General features: G+C 45.2%; 1 protein-coding gene across 11 annotated transcripts in view; it reads right to left on the minus strand.

Annotated features, from left to right (window-relative positions):
* Positions 1–27815, minus strand: part of NCOR1 (nuclear receptor corepressor 1) — a 262192-nt gene that overhangs the window by 116723 nt on the left and 117654 nt on the right. For all 11 annotated transcript variants that reach the window (XM_068270355.1, XM_068270349.1, XM_068270351.1 and 8 more), the window contains 4 exons: positions 23194–23284; positions 17971–18149; positions 13922–13976; positions 5871–5972 (listed from right to left, as the gene is read on the minus strand). In XM_068270355.1, the coding sequence (XP_068126456.1) occupies positions 5871–5972; positions 13922–13976; positions 17971–18149; positions 23194–23284 (427 nt within the window). The remainder of the gene's footprint in view (positions 1–5870; positions 5973–13921; positions 13977–17970; positions 18150–23193; positions 23285–27815) is intronic.

Raw genomic sequence — 27815 nt, forward strand, 5'->3', positions numbered from 1 at the left:
GGATAAACTAATGAAACTAAACCCCATTCCATATAGAGCACTAACTGTACTTCTAGTCAGTGCTGTAAGTTACTTAAAGAACAAGCGACACCCATGCTAACCTAGAAATAAAAAACACATATATAAGTAAATACTAGTTCTACTTGCATATTATTATTATTATTTAGTATTTATATAGCGCCGACATATTACACAGCGCTGTACAGTGTGTATATATATATATATATATATATATATATATATATATATATATATATATATATATATATATATATATATATATCTTGTCACTAACTGTCCCTCAAAGAAGCTCACAATCTACTCCCTACAATTGCCATATGTCTATATTATGTATATTATGTAGTGTAAGTACTGTAGTCTAGGGCCAATTTTAGGGGGAGCCAATTAACTTATCCGTATGTTTTTGGAATGTGGGAGGAAATCTGAGTGCCCGGAGGAAACCCACACAGACATGGATAGAACATACAAACTCTCTGCAGATAGTGCCCTGGCTGGGATTCGAACCAGGGACCCAGCGCTGCAAGGCGAGAGAGCTAACCACTACGCCACCGTGCTGCCCATAACAGATGTATTGTGCTATCCACCTGATTCCTGTGAATTTTATAAAGGAAAAGCAGAAAATCCTATTCTAGGCAGTGGGCATTTTGCAAAGCTAATGCTGACATATCCTCCCTGACTCTTGATTAGCCCCCCCCCCCACCTTCTCTCGCTCGTGTATTCATTAGCTGCCCTCCTCCTAGAGTCTTCAGACACTCCCACTGAGGTGTATACTAGGAACTGCACTGTCTTTTTTACTTACTTTTATTTACTCCTCTAATCGCTGAGTCACCTCAGCCTTGCTTGTAAACACAAGTGAGAAGAGGGTGTTTCTGATAAGCAGCTGGGCAGGGAAATAAATGGAAGAGGAGGAATATATTATAGATAAAAAGAACCCCCAGCATGCAACTGAATGGCAATGGCTATTAAAGGGCCCGTGCTCCTATGTATGTAAGTATGTATGTATGTATGTAAGTAAGTATGTGATAACTCCAAATCATAACAGCAGAAAAAGTTTTGTAAGTTTTGATTGCAGGATTAGCATCTTTATAACTTAATACACTCAGACCAGTTGCTGTTGAAATTTGATTTTTATGGTGACAATACCGCTTTAAAGGGAACCTAAACTGTGAAGGATATGTACATTTCCTTTTAAACAATACCAGTTGCCTGGCAGTCCTGCTAATCTCTAGCTGCAGTAGAGGCCGAGTCACGCACCTGAAACAAGCAAGCAGCTAATCCAGTCTGACTTCAGTCAGAGCACCTGATCTGCATGCTTGTTCAGGGGCTGTGGCTAAAAGAATTAGAGACACAGGATCAGTAGGAGAGTCAGGCAGCTGGTATTATTTTAAAAGGAAAAATCCATATCAGTCTCAGTTTAGGTTCCCTTCAAACCAAGTTAGTATAGGGAGTATTCCCTGGTATCTAGCTCTAAGAAAAATTGCTTTTCAAGCATTGTACACAGCGATTTTGCAGTGATTTTACTACCCAGAATGAAAAAAATAAATAAAGGGAGCCCCAACCACTGTGCAAATTGCTAGTATTAAATTCAAAAGTGCTTATAACCAGTGTGGCTGTGAAGTAGAGTCCGAGTAATTTTGAGTACCTGGAGTCGGAGGTTTCATAAAACTGAGGAGTCTGAATCGGATGATTTTTGTACTGACTCCACAGCCCTGGTAAGTATTAGACTAAGGAGTCGGAGTAATCTTAAAGTACCTGGAGTCGGAGGTTTCATAAAACTGAGGAGTCTGAATCGGATGATTTTTGTACCGACTCCACAGCTCTGCTAATCACCAGAAAACACTCTGAAAAACGCTGCTAAAATCGCTACACAAAAAGTTTAGCGATCGTGCCATCTTGTGGGCCCCGGCCCCTACCGAAGTGCTGGGAATCAGACACTAGTAGCGAACGGGGAACTATAGTGTCCAGGACACTCATTTGCCTACTGCACAGTTAAAAATCGAACTTTCTAGGAGGGCGACATATTTGAAAGCATCAAATTAATGGATAGGAGAAACTTTTCTCCCCATTTTGTCTTTGTTTCCCTACATGGTGGCGGCCATATTCTTCACATTATTATTTGAAAATAACGTGTATGGAATATAGAAGTTAGGCTTTATTTTTTTATTGTAATGTACCCTGAGTGAGTCTGTGCATGTTATTTACAAGGAGTAAATACATTTGGTGGAAAGCACAGCATATACTTTATTATTATTCTTGGTCTTTCTATATTTTATACTTTGTTTTCAGTTGAGCTCCTTAAGTAGTACAATAATTTTTTTGAAATCTGAACACCACAGCTTTGGTCTGACCAGCGATGCCGCCGTCAGCAGGACGTTCGGGAATCGGACTTACAGCTAATAGTAGCAGTCCCGTGATTATGGTAATTAATCACAGTGACCAAGATGCTGCCACGTTTCCAAACACTGGAAACTATGTGCTTGGCTGGCTGTCCCCTCTCATTATGGGCTTTGGATAAGGAAAGAGAAGAGAGTGGATACAGTGCCTAGTCCGAGCACAAATCATACACATTTGCTTTCTACACCCTTTTCCCCAGAAAAAAGTTTTCAGCCCTAAGCATTAGTTATAGTCTACCTATACCATTTGTTTTTTGTTTTTAGAGAAAGCCTCGTCTTCCAAAAAATGAAATACAGGTGGACTAAAAATCAGAGATCAAATAAAAAAAAGAAAGCAAACCTCTGGGGCCAGAAAAATAGGCTGTGCCGACGTAAAACAAAATGTTTAGAAGGTGCCCATTCACATCGATTTTCTCATTAGATTCCTTAAAGATTTCAGTAATCTGCTGGGAATCTATTCCTTAAAATATTATGCTGGGAATACACGGTTCGTTCTGCCGCAGATAGATGGCTCGATAGAGAATTTCCAACACGTCCGATCTCCCGGTCGATCGCTTCGCCGCTCAATTTCTCATAGAAGTGAATAGAAAAAGATAAGAAAAACGAGCGGAAGATAAGAGAATCGAGTGGAGAATGGAGCGGCAAAATCGATTGAGCAGAGAATCGAGCAGCAGAAACGCATCGTGTATGCCCAGCATTAGATTGATCACATTTTTAGCTATTTTGTACAAAAATTGATCAAAAGTTTGGAACGAACAGGATGGAGAATTTAGGCCGATTGGGGAGAGCATTGGTAGATGGATAGCCCTTAGCTTTGCACTGCATCAAACAGAGCAGCACTGCGGTTACATTGATTTTTTAATAGATTCCCTGCTGGACTGGTGTTGACAGGAATTCATTCTTTGTGAATTTCTTTTTTTTTTTCAGAAAGGAATCGATCATTGTGGAACATTGGGAGGAATCCTATAAGTGTATAGCCAGCTTAAAGCAGTTCATTTTATTTTATTTCTTGTTAAAAGCTTACAGCATCACATTCATAACCATTGGGCCAAAATAAGACAAGACAAATAACGTTTTATCCTGGCGGACTCAAAGCACTTGAGCAGCTTGCAGCCACAAGGGCAAGCTCAGTAGGCAGTAGCAGCGTTAGGGAGTCTTGCCCAAGGACTCCTTACTGAAAAGGCACTGGCTTATTGAATAGGAAGAGCCAAGATTGGAACCCAGGTTTTCTGTGCTAGAAGCAGAGCCCCTAAAGAGAACCCGAGGTGGGTTTCTGCAGTATTAGGACACAGAGGCACATTCTGCATACTATTACCAGTCTCTGTGTCCTTATACCGTGGCCCCATCCGCCCCCTGTGCTGCTGTCCCCCTTATAAAAAACACCAGGCTAGCGACAGATTATCGCTAGTCGGCTGTTTACATTCAAGCTGCCACTCACAGCCGCCCCCCATCCCGCCTTCTGTATAGTGCAGCTCCCAGCCTGCTTCCCTCCCCGCCTCTGTAAGCTTCCTCCAATCGGCTTACGGAGGCGGGGAGGGAAAGGACGCAGGCGGGGAACTGCTCTATACAGGAGGCGGGGGAGCTGCGGTAAGTGCCAGCCTGAATGTAAACCAGCGCTGTGGAGTCGGAGTCGAGGAGTCAGAGTCATTTTGGATACCCGGAGTCAGAGTTGGAGTCTGAGTCAGTTATTTCATAAACTGAGGAGTCAAGTCGGATGATTTTTGTACAAAATCCACAGCCCTGGTAAGTATTAGACTAAGGAGTCGGAGTTGAGGTGTCGGAGCCATTTTGGGTACCCAGAGTCGGAGATGTAGTGGGAAGATTTTTGTACCAACTCCACAGCCCTGATGTAAACAGCCGACTAACGACAATCTGTGTGTCGCTAGCCTGGCGGTTTTTATAAGGGGGGGGGGGGCAGCAGAGCACAGGGGGGAGCCTGGGGGCACAGTTTAAGGACACAGAGTCTGGTGATTGTATGCAGAATGTGCCCCGTGTCCTAAAATTGCTTGCAGAAACCCACCTCGGGTTCTCTTTAACCAGTACACTATCCAGCCACCTTGTACATCATAGAAACAACTCAACATAGATTATCATAAGAGCAATACCAAATATCACAAGAGTAAACCTAAATGCGTGCACAAAAACGTCCATGGTACAATATATTATAACTATTTCACCATAACTACCAGCATCCATGCAACCCTACATGAGTCAGACTTACGGTAACTTTACTTTTTTCACCCCTTTACTGCAATAAATAAGGATTCTTAAGGTTTTGTTTTTTTATGAACAAGAAATGGAAAATGACCCATGAAGATCTCAATTTACCATCTGTAACCAGCAGACAAAGGACAAAAGACTTTTTTTTTCTCTTCTAAAGTATGAAATTACACAGACTAAGAAGAAATACAAGACCGACTCATCCCTTCCAGGCAAGCTGATATAAGAGACCACGTTTATTCGCTTCAGTATAACAGAGGGTACCTCAAGCTGCATGTTTGAGGTACCCTCTGTTATACTGAAGCGAATAATAAGCTGCATGCTTGAGGTACCCTCTGTTATACTGAAGCGAATAATAAGCTGCATGCTTGAGGTACCCTCTGTTATACTGAAGCAAATAATAAGCTGCATGCTTGAGGTACCCTCTGTTATACTGAAGCGTATAATAAGCTGCATGCTTGAGGTACCCTCTGTTATACTGAAGCGAATAATAAGCTGCATGCTTATGCTAGGATTGGTTGTTGAAAAACCGATAAGACTTTGTGAATGGAATAGTGCAGAATTATACAGTCTCTTTAAAAATGACTAAATCCAACATGCATACAGACTGTTTCACTGGTTGTTTCAAGTCCTACTCCATAGAGCCACATTAATCCCATGCCATCATGCACTGATGAGGATAAACCAGTCCAAAACAGTCTGTATGCATGTTGGAAGGCTGCGGAGTTGGTACAAAAATCTTCCGACTCCAACTCAGACTCTGACTCCTCAGTTTCTGAAACCACGACTCCAACTCAGACTCCGGGTACCCAAAATTGCTCCGACTCCTCGACTCCAACTCCTTAGTCTAATACTTAACAGGGCTGTGGATTTTGTACAAAAATCATGCGACTCCGACTCCCGACTCAGACTCCTCAGTTTCTGAAACCACGACTCAGACTCCAACTCCGGGTGCCCAAAACTGACCCGACTCGACTCCAACTCCACAGCCCTGCATGTTGGATTATTCTGGCTTGCACAATCAACAAGCTGACACAATGCATTCCAGAGGTTCTGGAGGTGTGGCTAGCTTCCAGGGACAATGAGGATGATTTGCATATTCAGCAGTGAAGCATTGTGGGAGACCTCATATACTCACTCCAACCTGAATAATCACAAATACCTTCTGTTTTAAAAAGGAAAACTTGTGATGCATAACTATAAACCAGTGGGGTTTCTTGACAATGGAAAACATACCTGGTTACGTCCTCTACGTTTGCCATAATTCCTCCTTACAAGCGCTTTAAAGTTTTCATTTTTCTTCGTTAAATAATAATATAACACACAATCTGCAACACTCTAGTGAGGGGAAAACAAAACATCTGTTATAAGAGCAAATGAAACGAACGACCGTTTACACATTGTACAGGTAATGACAAACATAAAATCATGGTTCCTTTATTAAGGGAACCTGAAGCCAGAGGGATATGGCGGCTGCCATAGTTTTTTTTTTTTTTTTTTTTAACAATACTACCGTAGTTGCCTGGCTGTTCTGTTGATCACTTTGGCTGCAGTAGTGTCTAAATCAGGGCTGTGAAGTCTGAGTCGAGGAATGGGAGCAATTTGGGTACCTGGAGTCGGTGGTTTCAATAAACTGAGGAGTCGGAGTTGGAGGATTTTTGAACCAAATCCATATCCTTTGTAAAAATCAGACTAAGGAGTCGGAGTAATTTTGGGTACCTGGTAGGAACTTTCATAAACTGATGAGTCGGATGATTTTTGTACAGACTCCACAGCCCTGGTCTAAATCCCACACTTGAAACAAGTATATAGCAAATCCAGTCAGACTTCAGTCAGAATCTTGTGATCTGCTGCATGCTTGTTCAGGGTCTATGACTAAAAGTATTAGAGGCAAAGGATCAGCAGAATAGCCAAGTAACTGGCATTGTTTAACCACATAACGATCGCCTTTAGCCGGCAGGTCGTTATGTGCTGGCTGGCCGGGGATCATCTGCCGGCAATAGGCTCCGGCCGTCTGTAAGCGCCGGCGGGTTGTTAACCCCTCGATCGCCGCTTAGGAAGCGTATAATACGCTTTGTAATGTATACAAAGCGTATTGTACAGGCTGCCTCCTGCCCTGGTGGTCCCAGTGATCGAGGGACCACCAGGGCAGGTTGCAGCCCCCCTACTATACACCCAAACACACTGATCCTGCTCCTCGATCGCCCACAGCACCCCTCAGACCCTCCGCTGCCCACCCCCCAGACCCCTGTTTGCACCCAATCACCCCCCTAATCGCCCATCAATCACTCCCTGTCACCATCAGCGCTATTTTTAGATTAGGTCCTAAACTGCCCCCTAGGGGCTCTTGGTCACCCCCCACACTCTCAGATCCTCCTCAGACCCCCCCTCCCCTGTGTACTGTATACATCTATCCTCCCCTGTAATCACCCTGTCAATGCCACCCATCAGATCAGACCTTAACCCAGGGGCGGTACGCCCATGAAGCGGTGTGAAACTTTTGCCTCAAGCGGCACTTCTGGGGGGTTGGCACCCGTCCGACCGTGGGTGTGAAGGGCCGCCCGAGCTGGAGGGGATAGCGGGCAGGAAGGGGGTATTGGGCCTAGTGGCGGGGAGGGGGGACGGACCCCCCCCTCACCTGGGTCCCCCGTCCTCCGCTCCCCTCCAGCTTTAAAAAGTTAAGTTGCCGCCGCTATTGTAAGAGGCATGGGCGGGGGATCACTCACCTCTTCCGCGTTCCAGCGTGCGCTCCACTGACGTCACTTCCTGCTACGCCGCCCACTGTATTGTAAGTGGACGGCGTTACAGGAAGTGACGTCAGTGGAGCGCATGTTGGAACGCGGAAAAGGTGAGTGATCCCCGCCCGTGCCTCTTACAATAGCTGCAGCAACTTAACTTTATAAAGCTGGAGGGGAGGACGGGGGACCCAGGAGAGGGAGGGGGTCCAACTCCCCTCCCCGTCGCTAGGCCCAATACCCCCTTCCTTCCCGCTATCCCCTCCAGCTCGGCGGCCCCTTACACCCAGGGCTTGGGGGGGGGGGGGGGTGATTTCTTTAAAGTTTGCCTCAGGCGGCAAAAACGTCTTGGGTTGGGCCTGCCCTAACCTGCCCCTTGCGGGCATCTGATCACCCACACCATCAGATCGCCCGCAGACCCACCCTCAGATCACCTCCAAAGTGCATCGTTAACATCCTTTCTTCCCTCTAATCACTCACTGAACACCCATCAATCACCCCGTCACTGCTACCCATCAGATCAGAGCCTAATCTGCCCCTTGGGCACCCAATCACCCGCCCACAACCTTTAGAACGCCCTCAGACCCCAGCCCTGATCACCTCGCCAGTGCATTGCTTGCATCTATTCTCCCCTCTAATCACACCCTGATCACCTATCAATCACCCAGTCACCTCCTGTCACTGCTACCCATCAGATCAGACCCTAAACTGTCCCCTGTGGGCACCCAAACACCCGCCCACACCCTCAGACCCTGCCTGAACACCTCTCCAGTAGGCCTGAAAGATAAATCGAATTTAAATCGAAATCGCAATCACCAAGATCACAATTTCGGAATCGTCAAAGCAGCGATTATCGCGATGACGTCATTTCAGCATAGGGGAAGTTTGAAGAAGTGGTTTCATACTTCCCCCTAGTCCCGTGGAGTGCGGCACGCAGCATCTGCAGTGTTGGACATACCTTCCGCACAAACCCAACACTGTCTGGCCTCTATCGTTGTCTGCCGGCTCATGGGCACGGCATACTTCCTGGTTCCTGTATGTCACAAGACATAAAGGAAGTATGCCATGCATTAGATCCTGCAGGAGAAGTGGATAGACGGGCATCTTTGGACTTGTGCTGGAAGGTATATCCAGCACTGTCGCAGCTTGGGGGACAGAGGGGCCACAGTGAGAGACCCAGACTGGGTACACAGAAAAACAGAGGGGGACACAAAGGGGGCACAACAAGACACAGAGGGTGCACAGAGAGGCAGGGGACAGGGAGACACAGGGGGAACAAAGCTTGATTTGAAGAAAATCGTGAATCGAAATCGTGATTTCGGACAGAAATCGTTCAATTCAATTTTTTCCTAAAATCGTTCAGGCCTACTCTCCAGTGCATTATTTACATCTGTTCTCCCCTCTAATCACCACCTGAGAGACCCATCAATCACCCCCTAGGACTCCTTATCCATCAGATCAGGCCCTAATCTGCCCCCTGCGGGCTTCTGATAACCCAGCCAAACCCTCACCCGCCCTACCGCAGTGACAGAATTTTTTTTTCTCTGATCACTGCTGGTCTCTACGACTTAATTGTGGCTGAGACCAACCGTTATGCCACACAATACGCAACCGCTAATCCAAGAAGCTACCATGCCCAGCCCTTTCGGTAGAAACCACTCCAAGTTTCCGAACGTAACATTTTTTGGGGCCTTCTCCTAACATGGGTCTAGTCAAAAATAATGTATTGCGGTCTTATTGGTCTACGCACCCAATACATCAAATGCCCATGTTCTCTGCTGCCATGTCCAGGTCTTGATTTGAGAACACCCTGCGCTTCCTGCACTTCAGTGCCAATACAACCTGTCATCTAAGAGGCCACCCTGCTTATGACCGGTTCCACAAAATTTGGCCCCTCATACACCACCTATCGTCAAAATTTGCAGATGCTTATACCCCTGAAAAGTCATTTTGAGGCATTTGGTTTCCAGACTACTCCTCACAGTTTTGGGCCCCTAAAATGCCAGGGCAATATAGGAACTCCAAGTGACCATATTTTAGAAAGAAGACACCCCAAGGTATTCCGTTAGGTGTATGGTGAGTTCATAGAAGATTTTATTTTTTGTCACAAGTTAGCGGAAAATGACACTTTGTGAAAAAAAAAAAAAAATCAATTTCCACTAACTTGTGACAAAATAAAATCTATGAACTCACCATACTCCTAACGGAATACCTTGGGGTGTCTTCTCTCTAAAATGGGGTCACTTGTGGGGTTCCTATACTGCCCTGGCATTTTAGGGGCCCTAAAGAACGAGTAGTAGTCTAGAAACCAAATGCCTCAAAATGACCTGTGAAATTCTAAAGGTACTCATTGGACGTTGGGCCCCTTAGCGCACCTAGGCTGCAAAAAAGTGTCACACATGTGGTATCGCCGTACTCAGGAGAAGTAGTATAATGTGTTTTGGGGTGTATCTTTACACATACCCATGCTGGGTGGGAGAAATATCTCTGTAAATGGACAACTGTGTGTAAAAAATAAAATAAAAAAATAGTCATTTACAGAGATATTTCTCCCACCCAGCATGGGTATGTGTAAAGATCCACCCCAAAACACATTATACTAGGCCCAACGTCCTATGAGTACCTTTAGGATTTTACAGGTCATTTTGAGACATTTGATTTCAAGACTACTCCTCACAGTTTAGGGCCCTTAAAATGCCAGGGCAGTATAGCAACCCCACAAATGACCCCATTTTAGAAAGCAGACACATGTCCAGGTCTTGATTTAAAAAACACACTGCGCTTCCTGCACTTCAGTGCCAATACAACCTGTCATCTAAGAGGCCACCCTACTTATGACCGGTTCCACAAAATTTGGCCCCTCATAGACCACCTATCGTCAAAATTTGCAGATGCTTATACCCCTGAAAAGTCATTTTGAGGCATTTGGTTTCCAGACTACTCCTCACAGTTTTGGGCCCCTAAAATGCCAGGGCAATATAGGAACTCCAAGTGACCATATTTTAGAAAGAAGACACCCCAAGATATTCCTTTAGGAGTATGGGGAGTTCATAGAAGATTTTATTTTTTGTCACAAGTTAGCGGAAAATGACACTTTGTGAAAAAAACCACAATAAAAAAATCTATTTCTGCTAACTTGTGAAAAAATAAATTCTATGAACTCACCATACTCCTAACGGAATACTTTGGGGTGTCTTCTTTCTAAAATGGGGTCCTTTGTGGGGTTCCTATACTGCCCTGGCATTTCAGGGGCCCAAAAGCGTGTGGAGTAGTCTAGAAACCAAATGCCTCAAAATGACCTGTGAAATCCTAAAGGTACTCACAGGACATTGGGCCCCTTAGCACACCTAGGCTGCAAAAAAGTGTTACACATGTATCGCCGTACTCAGGAGAAGTAGTATAATGTGTTTTGGGGTGTATTTTTACACATGCCCATGCTGGGTGGGAGAAATCTCTCTGTAAATGGACAATTGTGTGTAAAAAAAAAAAAAAAAAAAAAAAAAAAAAAAATCTCATTTGCAGAGATTTTTCTCCCACCCAGCATGGATATGTGTAAAAATACACCCAAAACACATTATACTACTTCTCCTGAGTACGTCGATACCACATGTGTGACCCCTTTTTGCAGCCTAGGTGCGGTAAGGGGCCCAACGTCCTATGAGCACCTTTAGGCTTTACAGGGGTGCTTACAATTTAGCACCCCCCAAAATACCAGGACAGTAAACACACCCCACAAATGACCCCATTTTGGAAAGTAAACATCCCAAAGTATTTAGAGAGGGGCATGGTGAGTACGTGGCAGATTTCATTTTTTTTTGTCACAAGTTAGCAGAAATGAAAAACACTTTTTTTGTTTTATTTTTGTTTCAAAGTGTCATTTTACGCTAACTTGTGACAAAAAATAAAATGTTCTATGAACTCACCATGCCTCTTAGTGAATACTTTGGGATGTCTTCTTTCCAAAATGGGGTCATTTGGGGGGTATTTATACTATCCTGGAATGTTAGCACCTCATGAAATCTGACAGGTGTTCAGAAAAGTCAGAGATGCTTCAAAATGGGAAAATTCACTTTTGGCACCATAGTTTGTAAACGCTATAACTTTTACCCAAACCAATAAATATACACAATGTTTTTTTTTTTTTTTTTTTTTTATCAAACACATGTAGCACAATACATTTGGACAAAAATGTATACAGAAATTTTACTTTATTTGAAAAATGTCAGCACAGAAAGTTAAAAAAAAACAAACATTTTTTTTGACAAAATTCATGTCTTTTTGGATGAATATAATAAAAACTAGAAATCGCAGCAGCATTCAAATAGCACCAAAAGAAAACTGTATTAGTGACAAGAAAAGGAAGTAAAATTAATTTAGGTGGTAGGTTGTATGACCGAGCAATAAACCTGCAGTGGTCTGAATGGAAAAAAAGTGTCTGGTCCTTAAGGGGTAGAAAGACTGTGGTCCTCAAGTGGTTATAGCTAATGTCAATGGAAAAAAAAATTGTGCATTAGGTCCTATGGAGCCTTTTTTGCTCCCCTCACTGTCCCCCTCATTTTAGCGATGTCACCTCATTCCAATCTGCTGCCGCAGGAAGCTTTGGAAGTCTTCAGGGGACAAGCAAGGTCGCAAAGACGGGTGGCTCAGTACTGCACATTTGTGAGCGCGCTCAGGCAGGTGCAGTACAGAGCCACTGTCTTCAGGACCAGTATGGCTCCCGAATAATTTTGTGGCAGCATAGAGACTTATTCAAACGATCGGTCGACTACTGCACACAGGGAGTGACGGTGCTTGAATGAAGGGACTGAGAGGAGCAGGAAGGAGCTATAGGAGACAGAGCCTTCCATCTCCTTAAAGAGATACTGTAGGGGGGGGTCGGGGGAAAATGAGCTGAACTTACCTGGGGCTTCTAATGGTCCCCCGCAGACATCCTGTGTTGGCGCAGCCACTCCCCAATGCTCCGGCCCCGCCTCCGGTTCACTTCTGGAATTTCTGACTTTAAAGTCAGAAAACCACTGCGCCTGCACGCCCGTGTCCTCGCTCCCGCTGATGTCACCAGGAGTGTACTGCGCAGACACAGACCATACTGGGCCTGCGCTGTGCGCTCTTGATGACATCAGCGGGATCGAGGACACGGCAACGCAGGCGCAGTGGTTTTCTGACTTTAAAGTCAGAAATTCCAGAAGTGAACCGGAGGCCGGGCCGGAGCATCGGTGAGCGGCTGCGCCAACAAAGGATGTCTGCGGGGGACCATTAGAAGCCCCAGGTAAGTTCAGCTCATTTTCCCCCGACCCCCTACAGTATCCCTTTAAGTATCTGTTTGACATTCACTTTAAAAGGAAATTAGTATGACAGTCTCCATATCTCTCACACTTTAGGTTCCCTTTAAGGTGACTAAAAGAGAAGTGTCAGAAAAATCTGAAAAGAGGCAACCATAACATTATCAGCTTCTCTACATTATCCTCACTAAAAATATGTCTTCTAAGCACAGACAAAGCGCTACATACAAAGCTCCAATATATGTATGTGATCGGTTTTATTTACTGCGGAATTCTGCAATGCTGACTTCTCCAGTGAGCAAGAATCTACATTGCTTAAACAGGAAATAGCGGATGTGGCCTTTCTAGATAGGTAATGCAGCAGGCCTGCATGAATCATGATAGGGGTTAAAACTAATCTAACTTTGGTAAAACAGAAATCATAAACAATGCATTTTGTTTGCCTCAGGTTCCACTGTAAGGGCACGTAAACACTGGCTGTGTTGCTATTTCAGAATTTCATGCTATTTTTCGATCGCAAAGCCTTTATGAAATCAAAGCAAAGGTGCTGTACATAGTGGTGCAATGCGATTTTAGAAAATTGCAAGCGCATTGCCTGCAGCTCTTTTTGAGCGGTTGCGAAAAGCAGGAAAAACGCAATGCATGCTATTTTCATTGTATTTTCTTTAGGTAAACAATCAGGAAAAGATAGCCTCAGCAAAATCGCATTGCAAACGCACAAAACACTCAAGTAGAATTTTTGACTAAAAAAAACGCAATTGCATTGTACTGTTTGTGCTTGACGATTTTCATTGTGTACAAGCCCTAACAGTTAAGGGCCCGTTTCCACTAGTGCGGTGCGAATCGCTGGGATTCCACTGCTGACAAAATCGCATGCGGATGCGATTCCGCATGCGATTTTTGCCGCGATTTCGCATAGGCAGGCTATCAGCGATTTTAACCATGTCACTGCCTGGCTCAATGTACATTAGTTTTAGTGCGATTTACACGCGAAATCGCGGCAAAAAAACGCATGTGCGTTTTCCCCTATTAAATACATTGCCTGCGAATCGCCTGCATTCCACACGCAGGCGAATTCTGCAGGCCCTACCGTGCAGAAAAATCCTGCACAGAAAAACGCACCAAAAAACTGACAAGTGGAAACAGTCTCATCCACTTGTATTAGTTATGCGAATCCGCATGCAGACAACGCATGCGGATTCGCTCTAGTGGAAACGGGCCCTAATACTAGACACTATCCTAACAATTAAAATATATATCAAAACAGCAATACCTTTCTTTCCAGGTGAGCAGAAATCATACCAAAGTTTTTAGGATGCTGTACAAATCTGTAAAAAAAAACAAAAAAAAAAACACAATATACAAATTACATGACGCGCCAGCTGTAATAACGTAGGTAATAAAGTGGTTTCAAATGTTTGTCCAAATAACAAAACGTAATAACGGGACCTTGTTTCCGTTTAGCATGTGAAGTACATTTAAACAGCAGCTGGTGATAAGCCGTGCTGAATATGCAGAGCCACACTCTGGTAAATAATAATGGAAGAGATTTAAAGGGAAGGTCTAAGCAAAATAAAAAAATGAGTTTCACTTACCGGGAGCTTCTACCAGGCCCCATGCAGCCATCCTGTGCTGTCGTAGTCACTGCTGCTCCAGTTCCCCGCTGGCAGCTTGCCGACCTTGGAGGTCGGCGGTCCGCATTGTGTACATTTTTACGCATTCCCGCTAGTGCAAGAACATTATCACATACATTTTTACGTGTTAGTAGTTCAATGCGTAACAATTTACGCATAGAACCAGTAACGCGTAAAAATGTATGTGATAATGTTCCTGCACTGGCGGGAATGCTTAAAAATCCGAGGTCGGCAAGCTGCCAGCGGGGGACTAGAGCAGCAGTGAGTGACTACGACAGCACAGGATGGCTGCATGGGGCTGGTAGAAGCCCCCGGTAAGTGAAACTTTTTTTATTTTGCTTGGACCTTCCCTTTAACCTCCTTGGCAGTAACCCCAAACGTAGTTCAGGGTAAGCCGCGCAGGAGGTTTTCTCCGGCACTGCTGGGCCGATTTGTTCAATTTTTTTTTTGCTGAACGCAGCTAGCACTTTGCTAGCTGCGTCAGCACACCGATCGCCGCCGCCCCACGCTCGATCGCCGCTATCCGGCGCGCCGTGCGCCCCCCCCCCCCCTCAGACCCCATGCGCTGCCTGGCCAATAAGTGCCAGGCAGCGCTGAGGGGTGGTTCGGAACTCCCAATGACGATCCCGCACCGTCGCCATGGCGACAGGGGAAGCCCTCCAGGAAATCCCGTTCTTTGAACGGGATTTCCTGATCGGAGATCGCCGAAGGCGATCGAAGCGGGCGGGGGGATGCCGCTGAGCAGTGGCTATCATGTGCCTCGCTACATGATATAATAAATAATAAAAAAAAAAACTGCTGCGCTGCCTCCTGGCGGATTTTTTTATACCGCCATGAGGGTTAAGGCTGCGAAATAAACTGGACAATTCTACTTGAGCTGCTGCTTAAAGCGGAACTAATGATTTGCAACAAGACAGAATGCAAATCAAAACCTCTTCAGTTTGAAAATGCAAATATGAATCTTTTCAACGTACAAAGCCCTTCACACACACCGGATATTTGTCAGCAGAGGCAGACTATCAAGGCTGCGTCTGCCATGAATCTAGCAAGTGTACAGTGGCTCCAATGCTTCAGCAAGGGATCCAGACAGCCAGATCATCTCAACCGAGCGCAGACAAAGGCCAAAGTTCTCCTCCTTACCCTCCCGCTCCAAAGAAAACTGTATCTGAGGAAATGGGACTTTAAAGCCTAGGGCATCCATTAAATGTAGCTGTAGGGAGTTCTCTTAATGTCAGTACAGAGTAAAAGAGGAACAGTAACCAAGGATTGAACTCCATCCCAATCAGTAGAGGATACCCCCTTTCCCATGAGAATTTTTTTTTCTCAAACACATTATCAGGGGGCTCTGTATGGCTGATATTGTGGTGAAACCCCTCCCACAGTGTGATGTCAGCACCAGGGTGCTGAAATCACACTGTGGGAACCTTGTTGCATTGTGGGAAATAACAGCTGTTTTCAAATGCATCATTTCTTTCCACAGACATCACCTGCCAGTAGTAAAGAGGTCACCATGTGATAAATGTCAGAATGTAAATCAGGGAGAGGGAAGATTGTACAATGGGCAAATACGTACTAAATCATGTATAGATTATTATTGTAAAAAAAATAAAGCACTTTTTCATTACGTTCTTTTCACTGCAGTTCCTCTAACAACTACAGCCTATAGGATGTGAATCATCTATGTACATTTGTGTTTGTCTTCCAAATCAGTGTTCCCCAACCCTATTCTCAAGGCCCAACAACAGTGCATGTTTTTTGGAAATCCACAAAAGTAGCTAATCAGCTTGGCGGAGACGCTAACCAGCTCATGTAGAAGAAGAAAAAAAAAAGTGCTGAGGAAATTTGGTGCTCAGAGTCAAGCCGATAGTAGAACATCTTTTACCGATATTCTATTTTCAGTTTACCCAACCCTCCTCTCATACTAACTTTCCTTTTATTTACTCCTGACACTAACCTATTCCTATGAACGCTTGATACAAATCTATTCCTACCTACTCTCAACACTAAAAAAAAAATAGGGAAAACCAAGAGCCCCTAATAGTGTAGTATGTCAAAAGCAACTTTCAGTATTGTACAAGAAATGATACTCACAAACAAGGGTTACCACTGAGGCAACCACTGGAAAGACAGGTGGGGAGATTAGACCTGACCCCACTCAGGCTAAGAAGTCACTCTCTGCAGGCAGGAAATAGGATAGAACATCCTAACACTAACCTAATGCTACGTACGCCTAACACTAACCTACTCCTACGTATAAGGAGGGAAAGCATCGAGAGCCCAATATAGTGTAGTATGCACTGTAACTTATGGGTATAGAAGGAGAAGTATAATGGTATACTCACAAATATGGGTTACCGTATCAGGTAACCACTTTGAAGGCAGGTGGGGAGTATTATGCTGGGCATAGACTGTACGTTTTTTCTCATCAATCGAGCCGCTGATGGCTTGATTGATAATTTCCGACGTGTCCGATCACTGCATGGCTCGATCCCCGCGGCCGGACAATGGCAAAAACGAAGAGCTGATAAGGAAGTGCCCATGTGGACTAGCGGGAATGGATCTGCGGGGGCGCGCCGGCATCGAGCCACATAAATGTACCGTCTATGCCCAGCATTAGACCGTCTGTAGATGGCAAAAAAGGGAACCAAGTCCCCTCCACCAGGGGTGGACACACTTATTGTACAGCTGTACAGAGGCACCAAAAGTATAAAAGTAGGATAAAATGTTTTAAAAGAGAACAATGGGGGGTTAGTGGTGGACTTACCTCCCCAAAATAGACAGAAAAATGTTGCTCAATTCAACAAAAGCGATTCTGTCAGACGCTAAGCTTGTACTGAGAACATATGAGTCGATTGTACTCTAATTTTATTGCCTGATGAAGTGGGATGTGCCCACAAAACGCGTTGCATCTGTCCAGAGTATGTAAATAAATCGCTTTTCTTGAATTAAGCAACATTTTTCTGTGTCGATTTTAGGGCGTTAAGTCCACCACTAACCACCCATTGTTCTCTTTTAAAACATTTTATCCTACTTCTATACTTTTGGTGCCCCTATACAGCTGTACAAAAACTGCTACGTACTCCTAATACTAACCGACACCTAAACTCCCTACACCTAACAACCTACTTCGCCGCCAAAGAACTTTCGCTATATTTGTCCCCTCCGGTGCCGAAATAGTCTACTGGCTATAGCCGAAATTGGTATTGTGGCCAATGCAGCGCCCATGTTTTCTAGCAGCTGCCCAAATTTCCCGCTTCCAATCACCTCACCTGTGAATGCTTCTGGTCGCCTACTAAACACGCACTGTTGGTTGGCTTTGAGAACACAGTTTGGGAACTCTGCTACAGATCACAGGATGCAATCGGCTATAAAATCTTAACATGCAGCTCCAGTCACAGAAAGGGAGTGAGAGAGTGAGAGTGTGCGAGTGTCCTATAACACGCAACTGTGACCCTCACAGCTACCCCATAGCTTTTGAATGAGCATGTCCAGGGAACCCCCATCCCCCTTCATTTCATACAGCTGCCCCTGACTTGCCAGGTCTATGCAACAACAGCTTAAATAACCCTTGAAGAAAGCATTTTGATATGAAGGTTCGTATTTGACAAAAAGGGCAACAACCATCTTTTATTTCATGCAATGCCCTGTTTATAATTTTTCACTTTGCCAAAATTAAACAAAATATTACTTTTCTTTAAATATTTCCTTTTCGTGTTCCGTCCAGACGTTCATAAACTGACGGTCCTTATAGAACTTCATGGGATCTTCTATCAAACCATTCATGTTAATAAACTTCACCCTTCGCTGCTCTGCGTCGAACATCATAGGCGGGATGACAGAGAGCTGTCGCATTTGCTTTTCATTATTCTGAAGAGAGAGAGAGAGAAAGGCAGTGTCTACAAAAGTACAAAGCAATCACACAGAAATCTACCAGTCTTCCATGGAAACTACAATGGAGAATTTTACATTATATTGCAAAGTGCAAGAGTTTTGCTTCTACTTACTCACGAATTTGTCTAGTTTTCCAAAATAGCGATGAACAGCAGTGCTGTGTTTATAAAAGTTATTTTTCGCAAACCGGTGACAAGTCACACTTGTTTCTGCAGATACCATCAGTAGATTTGATCTTGCCTAATGCTGGTTTCAACAGAGCTGCTGTAAAGTGGACCTGAACTCTTGCACAGGGCAAAGGGAAAACCGAGAATCGCCCCCTGTATGTATTAAGAGAGTTTAGCCATGTCTAGTTCCCCCTCATCTGTGACTAAACACAAGTTGTAATTTGATCTCTCGGCCGTGTCAGCTGACTGCCACGGCAGAGAGCTCAGTTGTAAGCACAGGATGTTAATATGTCTGCTTCCAAGAAAGCAGGAGGTACACAAACTGCAGATTTATTGCAGGATTTGAATCAGCTATAACAAGGAAATGTTTTTTTCTTTAAAGGTTATTGTGCTGATGCTTATCTTTTAGAGCTGAGATGAAGTTCTGTGTTCAGGTCTACTTTAAAGAAATCTCTTGAGGGACAGTAAGGTGCCCAGTTAACTTACCTGGGGATTTTTCAAGCCTCCTGTAGGCCTTCTGATCCCTCACTATCGTTCTACTCTGTTCCATTGAGCAGCTGTCCCCTCCAAAGCTGCATGCGCGGCACTGGGCCGCATGTCTCCTCGATCGTTCTGCACTTGCACAGTTCATAAAAATTGCAACTATGCATGCGTCAAAAGCTCCCAGACATGGAACATGCTAGAGGAGGTACCCAGCCGGGGCCATGCATGCGAAGTAGCCCATGGCTGGCTGAGCCAGCAAGCTTTCAGAAAGGCACAGCTGCTGAATGGAGCAGAGCGGAATGACCACCAGGGACAATAAGGACTAAAGAGGGGCTGGAAGAAGCTGGGGTTGCCACGGTATACTGATGTGGCGGTATACCACGGTTTGAATGTTCATGGTAAGCATACCATGCCCATTCACATTTTACAGTCTTGTTTTTTTTTTTGCTTTGGCCGCATCTTTGGACTGTCCACAATGTCATACGGGTATCCTCGCCTCCGCTTGTCCGTCTCTCTGTCCCCTGAGCTAGGAAAACCAGTTCCGGGTCGTGGAGTGTCGCTACAGATTGTGCAGGCGCTGACTGTTGACTTGCGGTCCTGTGATGGCGGCAGGGAGCGCTCTGCGCATCATCAAAAGACACGTGTTTCCAGTCGGCGCCTGCGCAATCTGTAGCGACCCTCTGCTAATAGGAAGTAGCCTGGGAGTCTTGCGGAGGGGAACAGAGAGAAGGATGGCGGGGACAAGAAACTGAGGCGGGGTGCACAGATGACATTGCAGATATTCCGAAGATGCAGACAACAGTTTAACGAATAAGGCAAATAAAGCCCATAAAGGTATAAAAAAAATGCACCAGGCCAGGGCCAGAGTCTATAGGGGTATCTATTCATCTATTAACCAGCCCCTGCTCATCTGCCTCCAACGCTGATGCACTGCCCCTCCAAGTTTCCCCCATAATATTGGACTATGTGGAGTGGCCACTAGGCAATCACTCTGAGAGCCTGCCTGTCCTAAGGCACAGTCACACACACACACACACACACACACACACACACACACACACACACACACACACACACACACACACACACACACACACACCACAGGAGATTAAAAAGGACCGGAACTCTGACACAGGTCATAAGGAAAACCGAGAGAAATGCACACTATGTATTTAGATTAGTTCAGCCCATCTAACTCCCCCTCATCTGTGACTGAGCACAAGTTGTGTTTGATCTCTCTGGTGCCACCTGACTGCCACGGCAGGATTGACTTTTACTTTTGGTATTGTTGGCATTTTTGACATTTAAAAGAGTAAATATTTTGAGCACGACAGGACGACACTAACCCTTAAAGGATATATCTGAGCTGGAAAAAAAAAATCTACTTACCTGGGGCTTTCTTCAGCCCCTGGCAGCCTATCTGTCCCTTGCCACAGCTCCGGTGTCCTGGGAACCCCTCCATTGCAGAATAAGACTTCGCCAGGTCAGCATTTACTGCACCTGCGTGAATGCGCCACTCGTGGTCTGGAGCGCTCTGTGTGCCTGCGCAGAACATGTGAGCGCAGGCGCACCTGGCGAGGTCGGCACCTGCGGGGATCCCGGGCCAGTGAAGCTGCGGCAAGGGTCAGATAGGCTGCCAGGTGCAGGAGGAAACCTAAGGTAAGTAGATTTTGTTTTTCCATCTCGGACATATCCTTTAAAGAGACACTGAAGCGAAAAAAAAACTATGATATTATGATTTATATGTGTAGTACAGCTAAGAAATAAAACATTAAGATCAGATACATCAGTCTAATTGTTTCCAGTACAGGAAGAGTTAAGAAACTCCAGTTGTTATCTCTATACAAAAAAGCCATTATCTCTACGACTTTCAAAAGTCGTGGAGAGGGCTGTTTTCTGACTTTTATTATCTCAACTGTTAGTTAACTATTTACTTTTCCTCTGGCAGAGGAGAGTTCATTAGTTCACAGACTGCTCTGAAAGAATCATTTTGAATGCTGAGTGTTGTGTAATCTGCACATATTAGAGAATGATGCAATGATAGAAAAAACACTATATACTTGAAAATAAAAATATGAGAATATTTTCTTTGCTGCTCATCTTCTAGTAATTATTCATAGTACACAACCAATTCATTATATCATATATTTTTTTTCACTTCAGTGTCTCTTTAAGAGTTTAATAAAGAGTTGTTTTCAATGTTGACCTTTTTTCATTTTTATAATAGTCATTGTAATTAGAATAATTGTGTAATACTGTGATACCATCATTCTGTGTTTTTTTTTTTTTAAGACATCATACCGTCATATTTCATACTGTTGCAACCCTAGAAGCCAAAGGTAAATTCAAACAGGAGCCTTACTGTCACTTTAGGTACCCTTTCAGATAGCATCTACACTGGATGCAAGATCAGACGGCACCTGCACTGGATGCAAGATCAGACGGCGCCTGCACTGGATGCAAGATCAGACGGCGCCTGCACAGGATGCAAGATCAGACGGCGCCTGCACTGGATGCAAGATCAGACGGCGCCTGCACTGGATGCAAGATCAGACGGCGCCTGCACTGGATGCAAGATCAGACGGCGCCTGCACTGGATGCAAGATCAGACGGCGCCTGCACTGGATGCAAGATCAGACGGCGCCTGCACTGGATGCAAGATCAGATGGCGCCTGCACTGGATGCAAGATCAGATGGCGCCTGCACTGGATGCAAGATCAGATGGCGCCTGCACTGGATGCAAGATCAGATGGCGCCTGCACTGGATGCAAGATCAGATGGCGCCTGCACTGGATGCAAGATCAGACGGCGCCTGCACTGGATGCAAGATCAGACGGCGCCTGCACTGGATGCAAGATCAGACGGCGCCTGCACTGGATGCAAGATCAGACGGCGCCTGCACTGGATGCAAGATCAGACGGCACCTGCACTGGATGCAAGATCAGATGGCACCTGCACTGGATTGCATTACCAGTAGCTGACCTTGTAGACATCTACGGAGCAGACTACAGTGAATAGCATGCAGAGTGAGTTGGAGGATACATACACTTGATGGTATATAGTGAACATATCCTCCAACCCATTTCGCTTTTCAGGAATAGCATGCAGAGTCACAGACCTCTATCGAGCTGAATACAGTAAACAGCATACAGTGGATGTATCACTCAACCCACTCTGCATGCCATTCCTGGCAGCTGCCCTTATAGGCTTAAACCCTGAATCGAGTGCTCGGTTTACACCCTTTTAATCATGTGTTTTGTGTGGTGCTGTGACTTATGTATGTCAGACCATAGGGGACTACAGAGATAGAAGAATCAGAAATGCTGGAAAGGATAGGCTGCACCACCAATACATTCAATATCTTTTATTCCAACACTTCGGTCAATACAAATATAAAACCAGTTAAAACAATGTGCCAAGCACACCCCAAACACATCTGTGTGGGGAAATTCAATGATTATGTGCCTCACCTCAAACGAGTAACCCTATAAGCTGCACTGTAATCCACCTGGGTTAAAAAAAAAAAAAACCTGAGGCCAGGGGGCTTTCACCATTTTAAATTGTTTTCGATTTCTATTCACCTAAGTGTTCTAATAAACGACATTGAATATATTGGTGGTGCAGCCTATCCTTTCTAGGATATTTAGTTCTCTCTCCGATTCTTAAAGTAGAACTGAAGAATGTATTAAAACAAAGTGTTTCACTTACCTGGGGCTTCTGCCAGCCCCTTGCAGCTGTCCTCTCCCGTGCTGGTCCTCCACGATCCTCTGTTCTCCCACCGCCCGCTAGTTTCATTGCCGTTGACTATCAGCAGCAGTACTCTATTGCGGGCTGGAATGCGGAAAGCGCTACGTGCGGCTCAGGCGCAGTTGCCGTCAACTTACAAGTCGACGGTAACGAAACTAGCTGGCGGCGGGAGAACAGAAGATCATGGAGTACCGGCGCGGGACAGGAAGGTAAGTGAAACTTTTTTTTAATACATTCTTCAGTTCCGCTTTAATTGATCCTAGGGCTTGCACGCCGTGCATGACTTGGAGTACAGATATACGCACATTCCTCATAGGGAACAATACTGCACAAGTATTTGCATCAGCATGAAGCATAATCATTCAGTTTACCGTAGCATGGATTGTGGTAATTAAAAAGAAAGACACGTATGTCTTTCTGCTAATTCATTTCACAGGAAAACACAATAACATGGAGGAACTGAAATAAATTAGAGCTTTTTCTGCTTGAAGACTCAGCTGGCAAATGAACAGAGGGAGCCGACTGGCCAAAGGCAACAGCAAGCTTTGAAGACTTTCATTAAGAAATTAGCCTGTGATGTACTGATAATAGTAAACGTGAAACAGACTCTAGGATGACCTCACCTCCTGCTCAGACAGACCATCAATGATTTCCGAGATCTCATGCTCGCTCCTGGCGATGGTTGCAGATAGTCCGGCACCCCTCTGGCCGACTCTGAAAGACATCATTACCACATTGCTTTTACAGACAGGCTTGTGAAAACCGCATCCAACTCTATCACATATCACCAAGGCAATAAAACCCTAATCTATGATGGAAATACACAGCTATACAGACTGTCACAATACAGCCACACAGTACTGAATGTCAGGTGTGTCATGAAGTAACGTTAAATATCAGATGGTGCTTCATCTGCTAGACAGGAGCACAGTCAGATGCATGTGTGTGCGCTCTGCAGATTCCCATACCCAGGGCAAACAGCCTGTCAGAAGCATAGTAAATGCTGGCCACACACTGGCAAGCTGATCTGGCAGATATTTGTCAAAACAACAGGATTTACCAATAGCGCAAGTGAAGTAAATCTAGGCAGAGAAAGAACGTGAAACCTCACTGTGATAACTTTAAGGCTCTAGTTCAGGCACCCCTCCTCCTACCTGCTCCTAACACTAACCCTCTTCCTACCTACTTCCAACACTAACCTTCCTCCTACCTACTCCCAACAGTAACCCTCTTCCTACCTAGTCGCAACAGTAACCCTCTTCCTACCTACTCCCAACAGTAACCCTCTTCCCACCTACTCCCAACAGTAACCCTCTTCCCACCTACTCCCAACAGTAACCCTCTTCCCACCTACTCCCAACAGTAACCCTCTTCCTACCTACTCCCAACAGTAACCCTCTTCCTACCTACTCCCAACAGTAACCCTCTTCCCACCTACTTCCAACAGTAACCCTCTTCCCACCTACTTCCAACAGTAACCCTCTTCCCACCTACTCCCAACAGTAACCCTCTTCCTACCTACTCCCAACAGTAACCCTCTTCCTACCTACTCCCAACAGTAACCCTCTTCCTACCTACTCCCAACAGTAACCCTCTTCCTACCTACTCCCAACAGTAACCCTCTTCCTACCTACTCCCAACAGTAACCCTCTTCCTACCTACTCCCAACAGTAACCCTCTTCCTACCTACTCCCAACAGTAACCCTCTTCCTACCTACTCCCAACAGTAACCCTCTTTCTACCTACTCCCAACAGTAACCCTCTTCCTACCTACTCCCAACAGTAACCCTCTTCCTACCTGCTCCCAACACTAACCCTCCTCCTACCTGCTCCCAACACTAACCCTCCTCCTACCTGCTCCCAACACTAATCCTCCTCCTACCTGCTCCCAACACTAATCCTCCTCCTACCTGCTCCCAACACTAATCCTCCTCCTACCTGCTCCCAACACTAATCCTCCTCCTACCTGCTCCCAACACTTACCCTCCTCCTACCTGCTCCCAACACTTACCCTCCTCCTACCTGCTCCCAACACTAACCCTCCTCCTACCTGCTCCCAACACTAACCCTCCTCCTACCTGCTCCCAACACTAACCCTCCTCCTACTTGCTTCCAACACTAACCCTCCTCCTACCTGCTCCTAACAGTAAGCCGCCTCCTACCTGCTCCTAATTCTAACCCTCCCACTACCTGCTCCTAAAACTAACGCTCCTCCTACCTGCTCCCAACACTAACCCTCCTCCTACCTGCTCCCAACACTAACCCTCCTCCTACCTGCTCCTAATTCTAACCTTCCCCCTACCTGCTCCTAACAGTAAGCCGCCTCCTACCTTCTCCTAACAGCCAGGGCCCGTTTTCCTAGGAGCGGTGCGATGCGGCTGCATAGCCGCATCGCACCGCAGGTGTCCTGAAACACATGCACGACAATTAAAGAGTTTCCACTGCGTGCATGTTGTGCTGAGTGGTGCGGAGCGTTCTGAGAATCTGCAGCATGCTGCAGATTCTCGCACGGCCGCGTCCGCCCGCAGCCGTGTCCCATCTCCTCCAATACAAGTGATGCGGCCGGCTGCGGAAGTGATGAGATGCGGCTAGGTAGCTGCATTCGCATCACTCAGTAGTGGAAACAGGCCCTAAGCCTCCTCCTACCTGCTCTTAATTCTAACCCTCCCACTACCTGCTCCTAATACTAACGCTCTTCCTACCTACTCCCAACACTAACCCTCCCCACTACTAACTCTAACCCTACCTACTCCAAACACCAGCTCTCCCCCAACCTACGCATAACACTAAGAGCTCATTCACACTATGAGTTGCAATGAGTTTCCATTCACTGCACAGTGTGTGTTTTACTTGGTAGCATTAAAGTCCATAGACTTATTTTATCATTCGCAATAAAACATTGCTTTGCAGTGCATTTCAACTCGGGAGTTAAAACTCATGGAAATGTGTGGAAATGCACAGCAAATCAAACCTATTCATGAGCTTTTATTCAAGCATTTTAACTCCCTGACTATTGTGAATGAGCCTTAACCATCCCAAAACCTAATCCTAACTCTAACCCTTCCCTTACCTCTTCCAAACACTAACCCTTCCCCTACTTACTCCTAACACTACGCCCCCCCCCCCCCTACTCTACACTCAACACTAACCCACCCCACCGATGCATTACCTTCTCTTTAGCTATATATCTGGCGCCCAACATTATTAACATTGTGGTGGTGAAAATATTGCTAGACTACCACAGGTGCCAAAATTCACTGCTTCAGGATCGGGATGCCATCCAAAGGCTTCCCTCTACATGGGAAATAGATCTAAACTTTATTCTTTTTTATAGGTTTCCTTTAATTTGCAATAAGCAGCAATGCAGAGTTTTGTGCACTGCACACCCGTACTCGGTGATATATTAGCAGGATGCATCCTGGAATGCCTTATTGCCAGAAGCCCGGGAGTTCCTTTCCCACTGTTAAGGCGCATACACACGCCGTCGTTTTTCAAGCGACGGGTCAGTCAGACCATCCTGCGGAGCAGTCGTTCTGCCGACAGTAGCATGTGTGTACAAGGTGTCGGCAGACTGATAAGTCTTCTCAGTCTGCCGACAGCTTGTACACACATGCTACTGTCGGCAGAACAACTGCTCCGCAGGAGGGTCTGACGGACCAGTCGCTAGTAAAAATACAGCGTGTGTACGCTCCTTTAAGAAAGATCAAATGTCTGTGGTCAACTTTACAAAACCCCCGTGTACCTCTCATCAATCCACAATAAAACATTGGCGAAGCGCTTTCCTCCTGTAGGACCCAAAGCGCACTCTACGTTGTCTGCAACAAAAGCATTTCTCACTGCCCTTTTGAAAGTCTTATGGGAAAAAGGGGTGTTTGGACAGTTCAGACTACTATTCAGTCTAACCAAGCTGCATCTGCCATCCAAAATAGGAAGATTCATTTACATAATAGGCAAGCCAGGTAAAAAAAAAAATAATGCAAAACTGTCTCACATGCAATGCACAAAACTCTGCAAATCATGATATGTTACACACAATACAAATTTAAAAAAAACAAAAACACAGGTGATTTAACTAGAACTTTACATGTAACCTGTAGAGGCATATGGGGCTGCTATATGCATTTCCTTTTAAACACCACCAGTTGCCTGGCAGTTTGCTGATCTTCTGGCATCAGTAGTATCTGAATCACACACCCGAGACAAGCATGAGGCAAAACCAGTCAGACTTCAGTCAGAACCATCTGATCTGCAAGCTTGTTCATGGTCTATGGCTATTAGTCTTATAGGCAGAACATCAGCAGGACAGCCAGGCAATTTCCACTGTTTAAAAGTTAATAAGTCAGCCTCCATACTTCTCTCACTTTAAGAGTTTTGGAGATTTTCTAAGTCTGGGGCCAATTCATGTTCTCTCTGTAGGGACTGGCATATCTGCTGTGAGTGCTTTATTTCACTCCTCAATATATCCACATAGTAATGATTGCTCTGTGCTCTGACTTCTGCTGTGCTTTAATGCAAGCTTGTGATGGTTTGCATGGCAGTAAACATGCCACCCCAGCAGCACCGATTGCTGCCACTGACTAGGCTCTGCTGATTTCTTGTGAGTTCCCATGTTTGGCTGGACTGGCTAGTTGGAGGCCCAGCTATGCCACAACTGCTAAGTACTCTCCTGGCCCCCACGTCAAGGCACTGTCTACCATATATACCAATATCCAGCCCAGGCAACAGTCAGGAGTAAATGGTACATTTCATAGTCTGAGTCTCATCCAACTATGGGGATTTGCCAGGGTTCAATAGACCCATTATTGAAAAAGCCTACTAAAAATACTCCTACAATGATGATTTTACTATGTATGCTGCTATGTCCAATTTAGTTATGAAACCTTTTTATGAATTCAATAAACTGCCGGTTTTAAATGGTAATCAATGCGATTTTGCATGTGATCGCACTTTCTAGTGACAAACCGAACTACAGCTGTTTGAACAACTGGATTTTGAAAGTCACCTAAAACACTGTATGATTTGTTAGATCATACAGTGGCCCTCAGAGCCATTAAGTTTGGCCCTCAGGTGGTTTCCCCACTTTCCATTATGTTTGGCCCACTGTAGACCACCAAGGAAGCCATATTGGAGGTGAAGCCCTAGAACACCAGGGAAGTCATATACGTGAGGTAGGGGGAAAGCCCTAAACACTATGGAACTTTATAGGGGAGGGTGGGGGCCTCTAAACACCAGGGAACTGTATGGG

This window comes from Hyperolius riggenbachi, chromosome 2, assembly GCF_040937935.1.
Source record: "Hyperolius riggenbachi isolate aHypRig1 chromosome 2, aHypRig1.pri, whole genome shotgun sequence".
Taxonomy (NCBI): domain Eukaryota; kingdom Metazoa; phylum Chordata; class Amphibia; order Anura; family Hyperoliidae; genus Hyperolius; species Hyperolius riggenbachi.